Raw genomic sequence first — 17,138 nt, forward strand, 5'->3', positions numbered from 1 at the left:
GCTCCTGTATCCTGTATCCACTTGAATCCTGGCTCGATCACTTACTGTGATCTAGGAGAAGTCGCTTAACCTCCCTGAATCTCAGTTTTCCCATCTGTATATTGGGAAGGGTTGTTATGATGATTAAATGAAATCATACTTATAAAAAGTACTTGGCATGGTACCAGCATAGTAAGCGCTTAGTAAATGGTGGCTGTTATTCTTCTCAGTAAAGTTTATTTATAAAAGCTTTTATTTTATTAGAAATTCCCTTGTTTCATGTCTTAAATGCACGGATTACATTTGGAAATGTTAATGGCTGTAGCACTGCTGAAGAAACTGTATCTCAAAATGTGGAAGGGATGCCGTCTGATTCAGGTAAAAAAAAAAAAAGTTGGATTATGTGATTAAAAAAAACCTCATACATTTAGTCACTATAGTAATTATTCAGTTTGAAGTCAGAGTATCTTATGAGTAGATCTCTGTCTTGAATGAAAGAAAATTTTAGATTTAGTTTCGATTAAGTGAAAAAAACAATTTGCAGAATATGTATGACCCCACTTGAATTAAAAAGACAGCCTATTCTTAAAAAACAACTTTATTGAGGTGTAACGTGTATGTAATAAAATACTCCCATTTTAAATGTGACAGTTCAATGCCTTTTGGCAAATGTATACACCCACGTAACCCCTACCACAGGCAAGATACAGAACATTTCCATCACCCCCCAAAATTTCCTCAGGCTCCTTTGCCATCAATCCAATTCAGATTTTGGATGCTACTGTAAATGGACTTATTTCTTAATTTTATTTTCCAGTTACTCATTGCTAGTATATCGAAACGTAATTGAATTTTTTTTTTTTTTTATTGTGGTAAAATAGTGTTCTGTGTCTTAGGCCAGTTGAGGGATATAAGGCCTTTGTTTTATTATTATCATTTTTATTTTAAGTTTACAGATATCTTATATCTTCTTTCATATATTTACTATATTTCATAATAAAAAAGGAAAAAAAAACACATTGGTGTGATTGTGTGATATATACACATACACATCACATTCCTCAAAGGACCCACAGGTAAACACTGGTTACCTCTGGAATTTGGAAATAGGAGAGACAGAGTGTAGGGAGAGAGATCTTCACTTTTCATTTTACAGTCTTCTGTATATTTTTTGTGTGACTATGCATTTTATTACTAAAAAAAAAAAGTGAAGGCAAAAAGAAAAAAACAGTATTCTGGTACTTTTCTCTGTCAAGATTATTCTTCCTTGAAATCTCTCTTACATAGTAGCCAACCTTGATTTTAATTTTTTCATTTTTTTTAATTTAAAAAAATTTTTATAAAAAGTTGAAGTGGAAATTTATTTTACTAACTCAGGCACTGTACTGTCACCTTTTGTGTTTCAGCTTCCACTCTCACAAACTTTGAGGTTGATCAATCTGTGTTTGAAATTCCTGAATCTTACCACGTTCAAGACAACGGCAGAAACGTGTATTTGCAGGATGAAGATTACGAGATAATGCAGTTTGCCATCCAGCAGAGCTTACTGGAGTCCAGAAGAAGCCAGGTGCATTTATCAGAATAAATGGCGGGGCTTGGAAACTTTTACCGTCCAGTTTGGCCTCAGTCTTTGGCTAACCTGACAGACTTACTCTAAATGACAACTTTGGCATATTCATGGTATTTACATGGGTTATTTTATATTTTATGCACCTGGTCTTTTATAAAAGCTTATTATATGAGACCATCTGCATAGCCCCAGTCAGCATCATTCACAGGATAGAGCCTGACAGACTTGTGTTTTCCTTATACTCACCGATGTAGCTAATAATCTTGTATCTTTTGGAGCGTGCTGTATAACTTCCCAGTGGTGAAACAGTAAATTCTTGCTAGAGGATATAAGTACAGGAGGAGATAAGTACAGGATCCATTTTATATTAGGGTTAACTATTTGCCATCATATTTTTCCCTAGAATGTTATCTATGTGTCAGTAGTCTTATACAAAGGTATGTGGATTTTAATCCCAACTTCCTCCCCAATGAAGACCAGTCATTGCATTGTGGTTGCTCAATAAGTGTGTGATGAAAAGGATGGTTGATTCATTGTTAAAATTGTTTTTTACTCAGATGTTTCATTCTGTGGTAAGGGGCATAATCCCAAACTCTTGAGTACTAAGGATAGAACAGACCAGCCTGAGAACAGTTGCCTCTGGTCTTCCTATGTGGTTCTTCCTCAAGGCCTCACCTTCCTGGGACCGTCCAGGGCTTGAGGACAATAACTCCTCCGTCCCCTCCCTCTGTGGCTTCCTGCTCTACTAGAGTGGGATCTGCTTCTCCCTCAACTGCCCTTTGGTGTGGTCCTGGGCTCCTGTTGTCCATTTGTTTGTTCATTGGTTTCTTCTGTCCTTCCATTGTTCATTCGGCAGATGTTTGCACAGTGCCTGCTTTGTGCCAGACTCTGTGCCAGGTGCTGGGAGTTCTTTGATGAAGCAGCCCCAGCGCCTGCCGTCATGGGGCCGCTAAGCTTTGAGAATGGTACCCACACTCCAGTGTCCCCCCAGCTGAGGTTTTTGGCATCCTGTTTTTTTCTGGAGTCTCAGCTTGGGTAACATGAGCCCCGCCTCCCATGGACCCATTCTTAGAGCCATTCTGTTTTCTGAGGCTGCTGGGCCAAGGGCCAGACCCCAGTGCTGGCATGTTCCCCTTGAGAGGCTTCCCTCTCCTAGCCATCACTGTCAATCCAGTATGCGTTTCCTTTCCCTGTTATAAGTGAGCTTATTTTTTCCCCCAATAGCCACATAAACCTTGTCGGCCATACATTTTGAGAAGAGGAGTAGCCAAAGTCAGAGACGACAAATAATGAGTTATGTATTCCAATCTTGCTCTAGAAGAATTATCTGCTTTGTTCATTGAAACTTTGCCTGAGGTTGAGTTGTTTTTAATAGATTGACAGCTACCACCTTCTCATACTTGATATCAAATCAAGCAGGGTAGTGGACCATATACTATCTGACATTTGGGTGTCATTTTAGAGATAACCCCAGTCTATTAATTTTTCACACAGCTTTGTGGATAACGGACTTGTAAATATTTTTAATCTTGTTCTTGCTGCTTTCCTTTTGTTATCAGTACAACAGTTTATTTCTTCTAAGGGGTATTCGTGTCTGTCACATGTCTTTCCTAGGAGCTTTCAGGACCAGCTTCTAGTGGAGGGACTGGCCACGGACATACCTGTGACGCCCAGGACGAGAGGTGACTGATGTGACTCTTGATGATTGACCTGAGGTTGGCACAGGCGCTTAGGACATGCGGCAGCGGGCCTGGCAAGAGAGACTTGATACAGTGCCAGCTCTCCTGCTTCCTCTTGGGGCAATTCCTCATAAAAGGAGCTCTGAACTCTCGGGGGCTGAGCTTCCAGGAACTGGTGATAGAATTGCTGACCAGTTCACTAACCATTGCCGTGGGCAGAAAGGCACCCAGTAAATGTTTTCTGATCGGTCTGATCTTCTGCGAAGAACGTATGATCACAGAGGGTCTAGGTGCCGTCAGTGGGAAGTTTATACAGTGTTAAGGATGATGCCACTTTGGGGAAGGGCTACAGAGATGATTAGATGATGATGATGATGATTTTTTGGCTGCACCACGTGGCTTGTGGGATCTTACTTCCCAGACCAAGGATCGAACCTGCGCCCTCAGCAATGAAAGCTTGGAGTCCTAACCACTGGACCGCCAGGGAATTCCCAGATTATCTGTTTTAAAAAGGGTTAAACTGGAAAGATTCATTTTACAAAGCATTTTCCTGTAGTCTGGGCACATATGGAAACCTGTTGAAGAAGTTGGGTTTTGCTTTAAAATAGATCCAGGTTCAATTCCTAGCCCCATCACTTAGTGGCTGGGTGATCTTGGGCAGGTATGTACCTGCACCCAGCACCTACACCCCCAGAGTTACGTGGGATTGATGGCATCGTGTACAAGAGGGGATAGGAAGCGCCGGGCTCGGCGCACACCGGGTCCGCGGTTAAGAAATATGGCTGCTGCTGCCACGATGACGATGTTAAAACACTGTTTCTCTGCCCCGTGTCGTTCTCACGCAGGGCTGTCCAGGAGAGCCTCCCCACCGGCTCTGAAGGCCTGTGCCCCGGCGCCTCCCGTGAGACCAGCACTTTTGACAGCGACCTGCAGCTGGCCATGGAGCTCTCCGCCAAAGAGCTGGAGGAGCACGAGCTGCGGCTGCGGGAGGAGGAGGCGGAGCTGCAGCAGGTCTTACAGCTGTCGCTCACCGAGAAGTAGGCCTTCCCGCCTCCTGCCCGGAGGCTCTGTCTGCACGCGGGCCCAGGGACTGCGCCTCACACGATGCAGCAGCGGACGGCAGCCGTCCCCTGCTTTCCACAGAGGTGCGGGGCCAGGGCTCCCCGGTGAAGGGGCTGGGGGCCAGCGGCCCCATCTCCAGGCTTGAGGGGAGGAGAGCGTCGTCACTTTCCATAGCTGTACTGGCTTGCAGGTCACATTTTTACTACCAGCTTTAGATAAAAACCCAATCCCCAACCCCACCCTGCAGGTTTGTAGATGAATTTTTATCAAGGAGTGATAACAAAACAAGTTCTTGCGGAGTCAGGGTGTTTTATATACGAGAGCAGCAGCCTTTGCAGAGTGTGGTGTGAGAGAACTTGGGAGACACTTCTGTACAGTTCACCAAAGAAATGGATCATTTGTGCCGTTCTGCTCTTCTATTTTTACCTTTCTACAGGGTTTCTAGGGCACTGTCACTGTTCTACTCCATCCCCTCCTTATTCCATTCCTTCCACACCCAGCTAAAGAGGAGATAAGTACAGGATCCATTTTATATTAGGGTTAACTATTTGCATCAAATTAAGATATACAGATGACAACAGATGTTGCCTTAGCCTTAAAAATTACTAATGGTTTCAAACCACCTCACTCCACTTTGAGGGATCTGATTTGAATTTGTAAAGGCAGTTCCTTTGAGAGCAGGATCCTCCAGGCTAAATCCAAGGCAGCTAATCCTGGCCCTGAAGGAGCAGCTAGGAGAGCCCGAGGCTTGTTACTGAAGTGGGCAGGCTGACCAAAGGATCACCAAACCAGGGGTGTGTTCCAGGCCTTCTCTGGTGAAGGGTCTCCATGCAGAGGCCTAGGAAGACCTCACTACGTGCCCTGGGCGCACCTGAGAGGAAGGGGTGGGCTTGAAACTAGAAAGGGAGCTACAAACGGAACTCAGTGGCTCTGTATTCAAAAGGGAAAATGATGATTCTACGTTACTTTTTAGAGTTCAAATCAACATCTTTCTGGATGAATATATTTTTTAACAGAATCTTTTTATTATTTTTAAAAGATATAAAAACGACTACTCCCATCAGTAGCAATACAAGGTTATACATTTTAACCAGATTTTCTCAGGCCTTTTTTGGATACCCTCAGTAGTTAACTATTTTGTCTAACCCTTCTGTAAATAACCACCGCACAACCTAGAGAACCTGGGGAATGCGGCCGAGGGCACCCTCACTCCAGCCCGGCCCATGGATTCATCCCCACAGGCTGCACTGAAGTCACCTAGTAACAACATCCTCCTCCTCTGTCTTGCGTCCATTTCCTGTCTGTTGCGCTGCTTTGGGGACGGGAAGGGAAACGGGAACTACCGTTCCATTTAACAGCTGTATATACAGTTAGCGTTGCCAGTGAAACGTTCCCAAAGAATTGTGCTTTTGATTCCATATGACCATCTGCCTTTCTTTTCACGGTCTGACCAAAATTCCTTCTCTGCACACGAGGCCAGTATATGCAGCATCATGTTTGTTTCAGATACACAGTTGGCATTTTGTTTACTTGGCGTTTACCTTGAGCGAAGATACGTCTTGGGAATGGCTGCAGTTAGGCCACAGTAATCTCTCTGTTTGCATTCCATTGTTCTGCTTCCCCATGTCTTTGACTTTCTCCCCAGGAGGTCAGTTAACAAGGGACTGAACTTTGTGTCACCGTCACAGCAGTTTTCGATATGTGTTCACTCTTAAAATACAAATAAAGACTGCTTCCTTAGAGGGTGCTCGTACAATATTCTAGACAGCCTTTGAGTCTTTTTTTCTCTTCACATTTTTCTAGTCCCTTCCTGTTATGCATGTTACTGGAACATTAGAATTCCTCCCAGTCCTCGCTCGTGCGTGACAAAGGTGGCACACTCCTCTCGGTGTCCTGCCCAAGTCACACAGTCCACACGCCCGCATGCTACTCCTTTCAAATGGAAACTCCACAGCCAGCATCCGGCCGCTCTGAGCACCTCTGCAGCCCTGGAGAGGGACTGTTTCTTGTGGAGTGTGCTGGAAGCCAAGCCAACATTAGATTTCTCTAATCTCAGTAAATCTGCTCTCTCCTTTGAAGCCGAAGTGCTTTGTGAGGCTGTTCTTGGAAGCTCAGGTGATGATTCAGCCTCCTGGACTTGCCGTACACCTAAATATGTTGTTATTAAAACAAAAAAGGCAGTGACCAGTAAAAAATGTTTGGGTTCCGGAAGTGAGGCCTTGGTATTTCCAGAAGTTGTGAAGGATCTGCTTTGCTTTTTGGGGGGGTGGGGTGGGCGGGAAGTAAGCAATATTTTGAGCATTGTGAAAACTGTTACTCTTCTTAGGTCAAGACAAGCCATACCTATGGCTTATTTCATTAAACTAATAGTTTCTAACTTTATCTTCAGGGTTTATTAAAGCTTGTGTGGACCATTACCAGCAGTAAACTTTCATTGAGCAACTTCTGCACATACGACAGTGCTGGGAATTAAGTACAGTCCTCCCTCACTATCTGCAGGGGCGTGTTTCTGGGATGCCCCATGGATACCAAAAACCTGTGGATGCTCAAGTCCCTTATAAAGTGGCATGGTATTTGCATATTACTTACTGTATCCTCCTGAATACTTTAAATCATCTCTAGATCACATATAACACCTGATACAATGTAAATTATATAAATAGTTATAAATACAATGTAAATGCTAATGTAAATGGTTGCTGGTGTGAGGCAAATTCAAGTTTTGCTTTTCGGAACCTTCTGGAATGTTTTTTCCTCCAAATATTTTTAATCTGTGGTTGGGTGAATCCACGGATGTGGTATACAGAGGGCTGACTGGGTAACAAAGTTCCTAAGATACTTGCTCCACAAACAAGCCCATCACACCATACTTGATGAGAGGTGTCAGGGCAAAGTCTGCTCTAAATAATGACAGGAAAGAGAAAGACCATAACCACCAGCTTGGTCCCAGTTTCCTCCTGCACGCAGATGACATCAAAGATGATGAGTTGGACTACAGCAACTTCAAATGGCTGCAGTGCCGTGAATGATGGAGTTCAAAGTCCAAGCTAGGCCCATGTCTAGAAATGAGTGTGGCTATAAGACTGAGATCCTGTGGGAAAAACTGTAATCCACGAATAAGACTCCAAGCCCCTAATCTCAAGCAGCACCTGCAGACTTCTTAATCTCAACTTTAAAGAAAGTTAAGATAGTGTTTGCTAAAATAACTTGTTTTTATGATTGGTATAAATTAGTCGAATGTGTTTGTTAGGGGACATGGTATCTTGAATACAGTTCAGTTTAGGAAAACTAGGGTTCAGCCACTGCCCCTCTGCACTCCTGAAGATGAAGGTCAGGAGAATAATTCCACTTGAAAATTGCAGTTGGTCAACCTCTGGTGCATAAAAGTTTTCAGTTTACTGCTCTCTCGCTCCTGGAATTGATGTTTTCATCTTTACTCATTTCTCTGAAATAAGCCTTTTTCTACAAAGGTTATTCTTTGTCCTACTTTTGACTGAAATCTCATACTTAACAGACGGTAACACTGGGATGAAGATGCAGGCTGGGTTTTGGATCTGTATGTGGAATAACTATTGCAAGGTTGTTTCAGAAAACTGAACATGATCCAATTACCTGGCTGGTGATTACTGGGCAAACGGCAAGTCACAAGGTTTATGGGCCTGACAAGTTTTTACCGTTTCCTTTTAAAATTCTACAAATGGCAGTAAGTTTTTAGACAGATATCAAAACATGGCATCCCAGATGAGGCGGGGATGTGGGCTCCTGGGACTTAACTCTGTCCGTGCCAAAGTCTCAGAATCCCCGCCAGTCCTCCCTCCGGTCAATAACCACGGGCTTCCAAGGCACAGGCCGACTGTGGTGACCCCACCTCCATCTGTGTTAGTTTTCACATCATTTGATCCTCACTATAATAAAGAAAGATAAAGTGTGTATATCACTGTTTCACAGATGAGAAAACTGAGGCTCTAGAGAAGTTAAGCCTGTTTATAACTGGAGCTGGGACAAGAATCCAGGTCTTCTGGGCCCTGGTCCAGCCTGAGAGATTACTTACGGTCAGTTTTTTGAAATAATCAATAGCTTGCCTTGGGGCAGTAGTGTTATTTCACATATTAATTTAAAATTCCACTTCACAGTGCCTCGAGATTAAATCAGATTCAAGTGTGCACACGTGCGCACACACACCCCTCCCTACCTGCATTTTAAACGCTTGGAAAATAATTACTAGGAATAAAACAGCACATAAGATTTTACTTTAGTTTTAATGGACATTTTGCTCAAAAGCACGTTTCAGTGGCTCAGTGTTAGGGTTACAAACAAAATCCTTAAGTCAGTTACCGTATCCCACACGAGTTATTTCACATTAAGTGCCGGTTGTTAAAAAAAAACAAAAAAAATCAGTGCTGTGCTTGAATGGAGCACAAACAAGATAAGCATTTTAATTTAACAACGAAGTTAAACCTAGCACCCTTAAAATAAAATAAATACTGTATGTACGAAAGTATCATTTCCATGGGGGAAAATTCCAGTTCACCAACAGTGCAAATGAATAGCAGCATTTTCAAAGTTGAAATTAAATTGTGTAAACACACACCCACCCGCCACAGTGAACACACACTTCTGTAGCCCCACCCCACCCAGGGCGGAAAAGAGGTCCTGCTGAGTCTCTTCGATTCTGAATCAGAAAAGCTGCCCTGACTTCTAGGCCAAGGGCTGGGAGGACTTAAGTGCAGGACAAGGAGATCAACGTGTTTGAATGGGACCAGTTCTTTTTCAGATGGGCCAAGTGCTAACACTTCCAGCCACCCCCAGTGCCTCCCAGCCCAAGGGTGCCCGTGGTCACAGGCCTAGCTGGTGTGACCCCGACTTCAGTGGGGGCATCTGAGTGCAGAGCTCCGTGCAGAGTGAGGAGTGGCGGCCTATGTTCCCCACAGCTGACACTGCTTTGCAAACGGGGCATCTAGGCCAACTCGGGATAATTAAAAACATTTGGGATTCTTAACCCGTTGTGACCAAATGGTTCTTAAGCAGGGAATGTCTACATGTTAAGTCTTACTCTTCTTAATATTTTCAAGCATTAATGATTATTCCTTTCCAGTGTGGCTTTTACATCACTCACAAAGTCATGTTTTCTTTCTCGTGAACACTCCATCTTTACACTGAACCTTGGAGCTTCAGGTCTTACTTTCAACAGGTACAGCCGGATATAAAAAGAAACGCTGAGAAGCAGGCTCAAGTGGCCAAATACTTGCATTACAGTGTTAGGATAAGAAAATGGCTAGATGTTTTTTCTAAATCATTCAGCATTTACCAACTGTCCAGACCGATGATCGTTTCCAAGCAGTTAAGTTCTGATTCCACCTTCTCCACTGACCCATGTGCAACATGACTTATTCTGCTCCCAAATGCTCGTGGGAGGGCTGGCTTGGCCATCACCGGCGCCGAATGGGCTTGTAGACGCAAAATGCCATAAGGATCACGGTCACCAGCAGGATGCTGAAAACAGTTCCCATCAACACTGCAAAAGGAAAACAGGTTACCTCCTAACAGCAGCTTCAGGTTCTGTATAAGTCGTCCACTGACAATGATTTGCCAAACGCCCCTTGGTGCCAGGCACTGTGCCAGGTGTGGGGGAAGCAGCCATGACAGACCCTCTCTGGGGATGTCTCCATGCACGTGAGGAGAGAACGTAAATGAGAGCATTTCACACAGCTTTTAAGTGCCATGAGGAAGACGGTAATGTGAGAGTGCTGGGAGTGGTGATGGAGGAAGCAAGTGAGGAGGGGACACACAAACTGGGGCCTTAATGGGAGGAAGGAGCCGGCCATGTGGAGATCTGCATGCCCAAGGATCAGCTAATGAAAGCCCCTGAGGCCAGAACAAGCCAGAAAGCCAATGAACAGGAAGGAGGCGAGTGTGGCTGGGAGGAAGGAGTGAAAGAAGAAAGGTGGGGAATGAAGCCAGAGAGGAAGGCTGGAGCCAGTTCATGCAGGGCCTTGTAGACCATGAAGGAAACATGGATTTTATTCTAAGTTTAAAGACAGGGTTGTAGGCAAAGAGTGACATGATCTGATTTAGTCGGAAAAAAAGATCCCTCTGGGACTTCCCTGGTGGTCCAGTGGTTAAGAATCCGCCTTCCAATGCAGGGGACGCGACTTCGATCCCTGGTCAGGGAACTACTAAGATCTCACGTGCCGCAAGGCAACTAAGCTAGTGCACCACAACTACTGAAGCCCGTGCGCTCTAGGGCCTGCATGCCGCAACTACTGAGCCTATGTGCTGCAACTACTGAAGCCCACGTGCCTAGAGCCTGTGCTCTACAACGAGAAGCCACCACAATGAGAAGCCCATGCACCGAAATGAAGAGTAGCCCCTGCTCGCCACAACTAGAGAAAGCCTGCGCGCAGCAACGAAGACCCGATGGAGCCAAAAAAAAAAAAAAAAAAAAAAAAGGTCTCTGTTAAACAAAATCTATGACTTACATGAGCTGGATGTCGTATCTCAAAATAGCCCTTGTTACCTAAATACCTGCCCTAATTTTTTTTTTTTAACAAACTTATTTATTTATTTTAATAAATAAGTTGCTTAGTTGCTCCGCGGCATGTGGGATCTTCCCAGACCAGGGATCGAACCCGTGTCCCCTGCATTGGCAGGTGGATTCTCAACCACTGTGCCACCAGGGAAGTCCCTGCCCTAATTTTTAAAGTTCAGAATTCCATGAGTTTCTAAGGCTCTGACTACAATTGGACCTAAAGCTGTCTTATTCCATTTAAATCAGTTTTTTTGCGTTTTGGAAAGGCTCTAAAAAAACAAAACAAAACAAAAACAAAAACCTCCCAAAGCAGGAATGCAGGGGACTACAATTGGAGAATGGAAGTCTTCTTAAAAAATACAAAAAATGAGCTTAAAACCAAGAGTTGTTAGGTACACGATATCCACTGGAATAGCTATACTTTTGGGCCTTGATCTCCCACTCTTCATCATTATCTTTTCTCCCTCCCCTTAGTTGCCTGAATGGCAGGCCCTGGCAGAACCATTAAGACTACTTAGGTCCTTCCTTATGGTCACTTCCCCTTTTCGAGCCTCATTCTCTACCCTATAACATGGGGCAAATGAAACCCATCTCACAAGGCCTAAATATCAATGTCATTAAAATAGCTAATTTCAAGTGAAATGTTTTGGTTTTTTAAAATTTATTTATTTTATTTATTTATTTTTGGCTGTGTTGGGTCTTCATTGCGGTGCGGGGGCTTTCTCCAGTTGCGGCGAGCTGGGGCTACTCTTCGTTGCGGTGCGCAGGCTTCTCATTGTGGTGGCTTCTCTTGTTGCGGAGCACAGGCTCTAGGCGCACAGGTTTCAGTAGTCGTGGCACGTGGGCTCTAGAGCGCAGGCTCAGTAGTTGTGGCGCACGGGCTTAGTTGCTCCGCGGCATGTGGGATCTTCCTGGACCAGGGCTCGAACCCGTGTCCCCTGCATTGCCAGGTGGATTCTTAACCACTGCGCCACCAGGGAAGTCCCAAGTGAAATGTTTTTGTAGTGTTTTAGAACTATTCTAATACTGCATTTTTTTTTTTTAATATTGAGTTAACACCGTCACATGGAATCTATTGTTTTAAATATAATAATTAAAGTGGCCGGCATATTCTAAAAGAATCTGAAAATCTTAGCCTTGGAAGGGTCCCAAAAGACATTTGATCCAGCTTTTCACTGCATGTGAACATTTTTTCTACAATATTCCTGGCAGTTCCAACTCTTATTTGGAATACTTCTGTGACATTTGTTTGTCAACCAACCAAAATATTGGAAAATTAGAAAAGCATATCCACATCATTACTGTTTTATCTGTCAACTGTATCTTATTCAAATAAATCTCATTTTAGAGCTCAAAAATTTTTTCATATTTCATATGAAGCGCTCAACACAGTGCCGGACAGATAATAAGCCCATGATAAATGAAAGCCATTATTATCACCAAGACAGGCAGTGCAGCACAATGGTCAAGAACGCAGGGTTTGGGGTTAGACTGTCTGGGTTCCTGTCTACACTTACAGGCTACGTGACCTTACAGAATTTACACAGTCTCTCTGTGTCTGTTTCCTCTTCTTTAAAAATGGAGATAAAAATACCCACTGCACAGAATGGTCTAGGGCAATGTTTCTCAAACAAAGCTGTGGTAAAGGACTAGTTTTTGTAACTTTTAGTCTGTCCCAGGCCACTACCTAGCCCTACTGTGTATGACTAATAAGCACCTCCCTCTACCTAGAAAGCATTCCGGTTTAGGGACCTAGAAGTGGTTTCTAGTTGCTTGGATGTTGCAACAATGTCAAACCGTTAAATTTCTAAACAATCTCAAGTGCTGTAAGACACCTCTTTGCAGATAACAAATAGTTTGCAGACTTCACTGCTCTGCCACCACACTTTGAAGAGTACTGTTCTCAACCAGCGGGATTTTGCCCCAGTGGCAAAATCCATTTGGCAAATGTCGAGAGACATTTTGATTATCTGGACCGGAAGTGGGGTGTGCTACTGGCATCTAGTGGGTAAAGGCTGGGGACGCTGCTAAACATCTTACAGTGCTCAGAACAGTGTGTGCTCAGAATAGTATGTTCCCCACCCCCTAACAAAGAATCATCTGGTCCAATATGTCAGTAGTACCTAGGTTGAGAAATCCTGTTCTGAAGGATTAAGCAGGATAATGTATGGAAACCACTTAGCAGAGTGCTACGGACACAGTAAGTGGTCAATACAGGACAGACAAAGAGTTCATGGAGAGTCAAGGTAATCCATAAACAATACTATGTAGCAGCTTTGCAGATATACAGACATACCAATGACGTTCAGCGCAAAGAAAGGACTATGGCAGAACAAGATGCAGTTATTGTGAAGTTTGCCAAGCTTTAAGCTCCAGGGCCCCTTCCAAAGCCATGTACGCCCATACACGTACGTATGTTTGTGTGTATATATATGTGCATGCTAATGACATCCTCCCAAAAGGTATGTTTCAAGCCCCACAAAACTTAGGTTCTCCTACTGGCCTCCACCACTTCCTAGCTGTGTAACCTTGGACAAAGAACTTCACCTGAGTTTCATTTCCCTTATCTGTAAACAGGGCTGAAAACCGTACCTTTCTGATTAACTTACTGTGAGGCTGAAATAAACTCATGTACACAGTACATGAGTACAACACGGTATACAGGAAATGCTCAACAAATGCCAATTATCATTATGACTATGACTATTAATTCCATTAGAAAATAAGAGGGGATGGGGTATATATCATGCGCCGTATTGCCTAGCTTGGGCCCACACAGCCACAGAGGAGGGGACCCAGATTGTGACCCGGGTCATTCATGCAACCAGCATGTATCAAGCCCACCGAGGACCAGGCCTTTCGCCGAACCGCAGCTCAGGCCTCTGTCCCAGGCCTTTGGAGAGAGGGTCGCACCTGCACCGCCTGCCCCCACACGGCCCCCGCCGTCCGCCCCGCGCGTGCGAAGCTCCGGCTGCCTGGAGCGGCAAAAGCGCAGAACCGAACCCGCCGCCCGCCCGCCCGCGGCCGCTCACCCAGGTTCTGCCCACGCAGCACCGCATACGGCCGGCTCCGGTCCGGCGGCTCCACGGGGCTCGGGGCCTCCGCCTGTCCCAGCAGGAGGCTGCACAGTCCGAGGCAAAGCCACCGCCAACCTGGACGCAGCATCTTCCCTACCCAGCAGTGGAGAGCTTCCCACTTCCGCCGGAAGTCCCGCCCCTGTTACCTCTCGCGCACCGCCTTCCGTCGCACCGGGCGCGCGTCGTTGCCAGGGTAACTGTACGCCCCGGCCAGAGTTCGGCCCTCACCAAGCTTCCTCCCGGATCCACGTTCCTCCAGGACCAACGTTTCCGCCCGGGCCAATTTTCAGGGGGATCACCGTTCCGTCGCGGCAACGTCCACCTCGATCCCAGTTCCGCCCTGACCAAAGTGTCTCTCTTTCTTTGAGTTCTAGGCGGGCGTCTTTCCAGAGAGGTTTCTTAGGTCCATTTTGGACCTATTGAAGGTATTTTACAAATCCGTGTATTTTCTTACTAAATCTCCACCACAGGCCTGAGAAATAGACACTGTATTCCTATTTTACAAATGCCACCTTCTCAGCGAGTCTTTACCTGGACATCTTTTTCTGAAATTGCAGCCCTTCCACTCCCTCTATATATACACTCCCTTTATATATACACTCCCTACTCTTTTGTCTCTTTCATCCCCTCTTAACTTCTCCCCATTTACCCTATACATTTAACCTGCATTTTGTTATTTTGTGTTGTTGACTGGAGAAAAAAAAAATCACAATGTGAGAGTTGTGAGTTAAGTTTTATTTGGGGCAAAATGAGGACCATAGCCCAGGAGACAGCCTCTCAGATAGCTCTGAGGAACTGCTCTGAAGAGGTAGGGGCGGGGGGCAGGTTGCTATATATATGATTTTAGTGAAGGGGGATAGGTGCAATCAAGCACACGTTTTGGCAGAAGGTTGCTGCTAGTCACGAGGAGCAGATGTCTCTGTCAATGATTTTAGTGCTTTCCTAGATTTAAGATGCAAGAAATTGGGCTTATAAAGTCTTCTGAAAAAGATCTAACTACCTGAAGACCTGTTCTGCCAGTTTTTCCCAGAGCACAGAGTGCCACATTCCTGATCTCTTCCCGGAACTCCTTTCAGGGTGTGTTGAAGGTCAGTGACTGCAGTGGCTAGTGACGTCATCCTCATAGAGGCAGATGGCGAGAGACAATTTTTAGTTGGCACTGGGTACCTGCTATCATCCTAGAATGTAAGGTCCATGAGGGCAGAGATTTGTTCTTGCTCACTGTTGTTTCATAGCCTAGAAGAGTAGCATATTATGTTCCATGAATGTTGGCTGAATAAATGAGGAAACAGCTTAGTTAAGTGTTTGGCCCAATGCTGCACAGAATAATACCTGGGTCAAGGTATTGTTGACCCAGGTATTGTTCTGCATATTTTACCATTCGCTGAGACGATGAAACCAACACAGAAGAAAGGAGCTCTGAGATGATTGCAGAGATGGAAATGGAGTCTGATGACATTGAGCATCTAGCCCCAGACACCTGGGCTAGACGTTGCAGTCACTTGACCCAGTAAGTTTCTTTCTTCTTTCTTCCTTCTTCCCTTCATTCCTTCCTTCCTTCTTCCCTTCATTCCTTCCTTCCCTCCTTCCTTTCTTTTTTTGCTTTAGTTTCTTTGTTGAGTCAGGTGGCTGTGATTTTCACCCCAGAGGATCCTGACATGGTAGACCTGCAGAAACCTGAGTTGAACAAGAAGTATCCCAACTATTTTAGCAAAGGGAGTGACTGTCTCAGTTGTTGACCTGTCCTTTCAGCTGAAGTAGGACCCAGCCATCTTTGCTCTCACCTCCTCCCTCTCATGTCCTTAATTCATTTCAGTGCATGTTGACATGAAACAGGAATTCCACATATCACCTTCATGTCCTTTTAGACCATTTTTCTTACTTGGGCACTTGAGATTGCATTTTCAAAATGTTAAAACCCCAGCAGAAGTAGAGTGTCAAATAATGACAAGAGACTGGCTTCCAAGAAAGTTATATATTTAAAATACAGCTGCAAAATGTATATTTTCACCTACATTTAGAGCACGGAAGCAGCTGTCCTCTCCTGTACCATTTGTCCTTTTTACTGTTAATCAAGGTTGCCTTTTTCATTTTCCTCAAACAGAATCATGTTTATGCTCCTGTGTCCTGAGACAGGCTGAAATTTAGCTTCATCAACATTCTAATTTTAAAGCCATCAACTTGGCAACTTCTGCCCTCCATCATTTTGAGTACATCTACTTCAAGCACTTTGAAATTGCATCTTTTTTTGTTTGTTTGATGACACTGAGTCACAATTCTATTCCAGAGAACTATGTCCCTGGCCAGGGGGATTTCTGTGTAAAGGAACATAAATGACCTTCCAAAGTTTGTGTTAAGACTCAGGAACTGGGCTTCCCTGGTGGCGCAGTGGTTGAGAGTCTGCCTGCCAATGCAGGGGACACGGGTTCGAGCCCTGGTCTGGGAGGATCCCACATGCCGCGCAGCAACTGGGCCCGTGAGCCGCAATTACTGAGCCTGCGCGTCTGGAGCCTGTGCTCCGCAACAAGAGAGGCCGCGATGGTGAGAGGCCCGCGCACCGCGATGAAGAGTGGCCCCCACTTGCCCCAACTAGAGAAAGCCCTCGCACAGAAACGAAGACCCAACACAGCCATAAATAAATAAATTAATTAAATTAAAAAAAAAAAAAAAGACTCAGGAACTAACTCCTACAACTAGTAAACCATTTGGAATCTGTGACTAAACACTTTTTTTTTAATATAAATTTATTTTAATTTTTCTTTTTTTTTTTTGGCTGCGTTGGGTCTTTGTTGCCGTGCGCGGGCTTTCTCTAGTTGCAGAGAGCAGGGGCTGCTCTTTGTTGTGTTGCCGGGCTTCTCGTTGCTGTGGCTTCTCTTGTTGCAGAGCATGGGCTCTAGGCACGCGGGCTTCAGTAGTTGCGGGGCGCGGGCTTAATTGCTCCACGGCACGTAGGATCTTCCCGGACCAGGGCTTGAACCCGTGTCCCCTGCATTGGCAGGTGGATTCTTAACCACTGCGCCACCAGGGAAGCCCATGTCACTAAACACTTTCAATCAACAGGAAACATTCTCCTCTCCCCCTAGCTCCAGGCAACCACTAATCTATGTTCTGTGTCTATGGATTTGCCTAATCTGGACATTTCATATAAATGGAATCATACGCTATGTTATATATATATTTTTGACTGGCTTCTCTCCCTCAGACACATGAAGGAGACGTGCTTATGTCCACCTGGAGGGCTG

The 17,138-nt window shown here is 44.8% G+C and overlaps 2 protein-coding genes across 2 annotated transcripts in view; one reads left to right on the plus strand and one right to left on the minus strand.

The window, feature by feature from the left end:
- The window catches only part of ANKRD13A (ankyrin repeat domain 13A), a 34,197-nt gene extending 28,148 nt beyond the window's left edge, over positions 1–6,049 (plus strand). The window contains exons 12-15 of the mRNA XM_061169584.1: positions 244–357; positions 1,386–1,546; positions 3,164–3,231; positions 4,074–6,049. Coding sequence (XP_061025567.1) covers positions 244–357; positions 1,386–1,546; positions 3,164–3,231; positions 4,074–4,269 — 539 coding nt within the window. The 3' untranslated portion in view covers positions 4,270–6,049. The remainder of the gene's footprint in view (positions 1–243; positions 358–1,385; positions 1,547–3,163; positions 3,232–4,073) is intronic.
- Positions 6,050–8,761: 2,712 nt separating this feature from the next.
- C15H12orf76 (chromosome 15 C12orf76 homolog) lies at positions 8,762–13,986 on the minus strand. Its single transcript, XM_061170119.1, has 2 exons — positions 13,852–13,986; positions 8,762–9,805 (listed from the first exon to the last, which is right to left on the minus strand). The coding sequence occupies exons 1-2, from the start codon at positions 13,982–13,984 to the stop codon at positions 9,720–9,722; spliced, it is 219 nt and encodes a 72-aa protein (XP_061026102.1). The 5' UTR covers positions 13,985–13,986; the 3' UTR covers positions 8,762–9,719.
- Between the last annotated feature and the right edge of the window lie 3,152 nt (positions 13,987–17,138).

The sequence above is a fragment of the Eubalaena glacialis genome, chromosome 15 (assembly GCF_028564815.1).
Source record: "Eubalaena glacialis isolate mEubGla1 chromosome 15, mEubGla1.1.hap2.+ XY, whole genome shotgun sequence".
Classification (NCBI taxonomy): domain Eukaryota; kingdom Metazoa; phylum Chordata; class Mammalia; order Artiodactyla; family Balaenidae; genus Eubalaena; species Eubalaena glacialis.

Coding starts and splice junctions, on each gene's coding strand:
- C15H12orf76 (XM_061170119.1), bottom strand. CDS start 13,984: ATGCTGCGTCCAGGTTGGCGGTGGCTTTGCCTCGGACTGTGCAGCCTC. Junction 9,806..13,851: donor GCTGCGTGGGCAGAACCTGG/GTGAGCGGCCGC, acceptor TTCCTTTTGCAG/TGTTGATGGGAACTGTTTTC.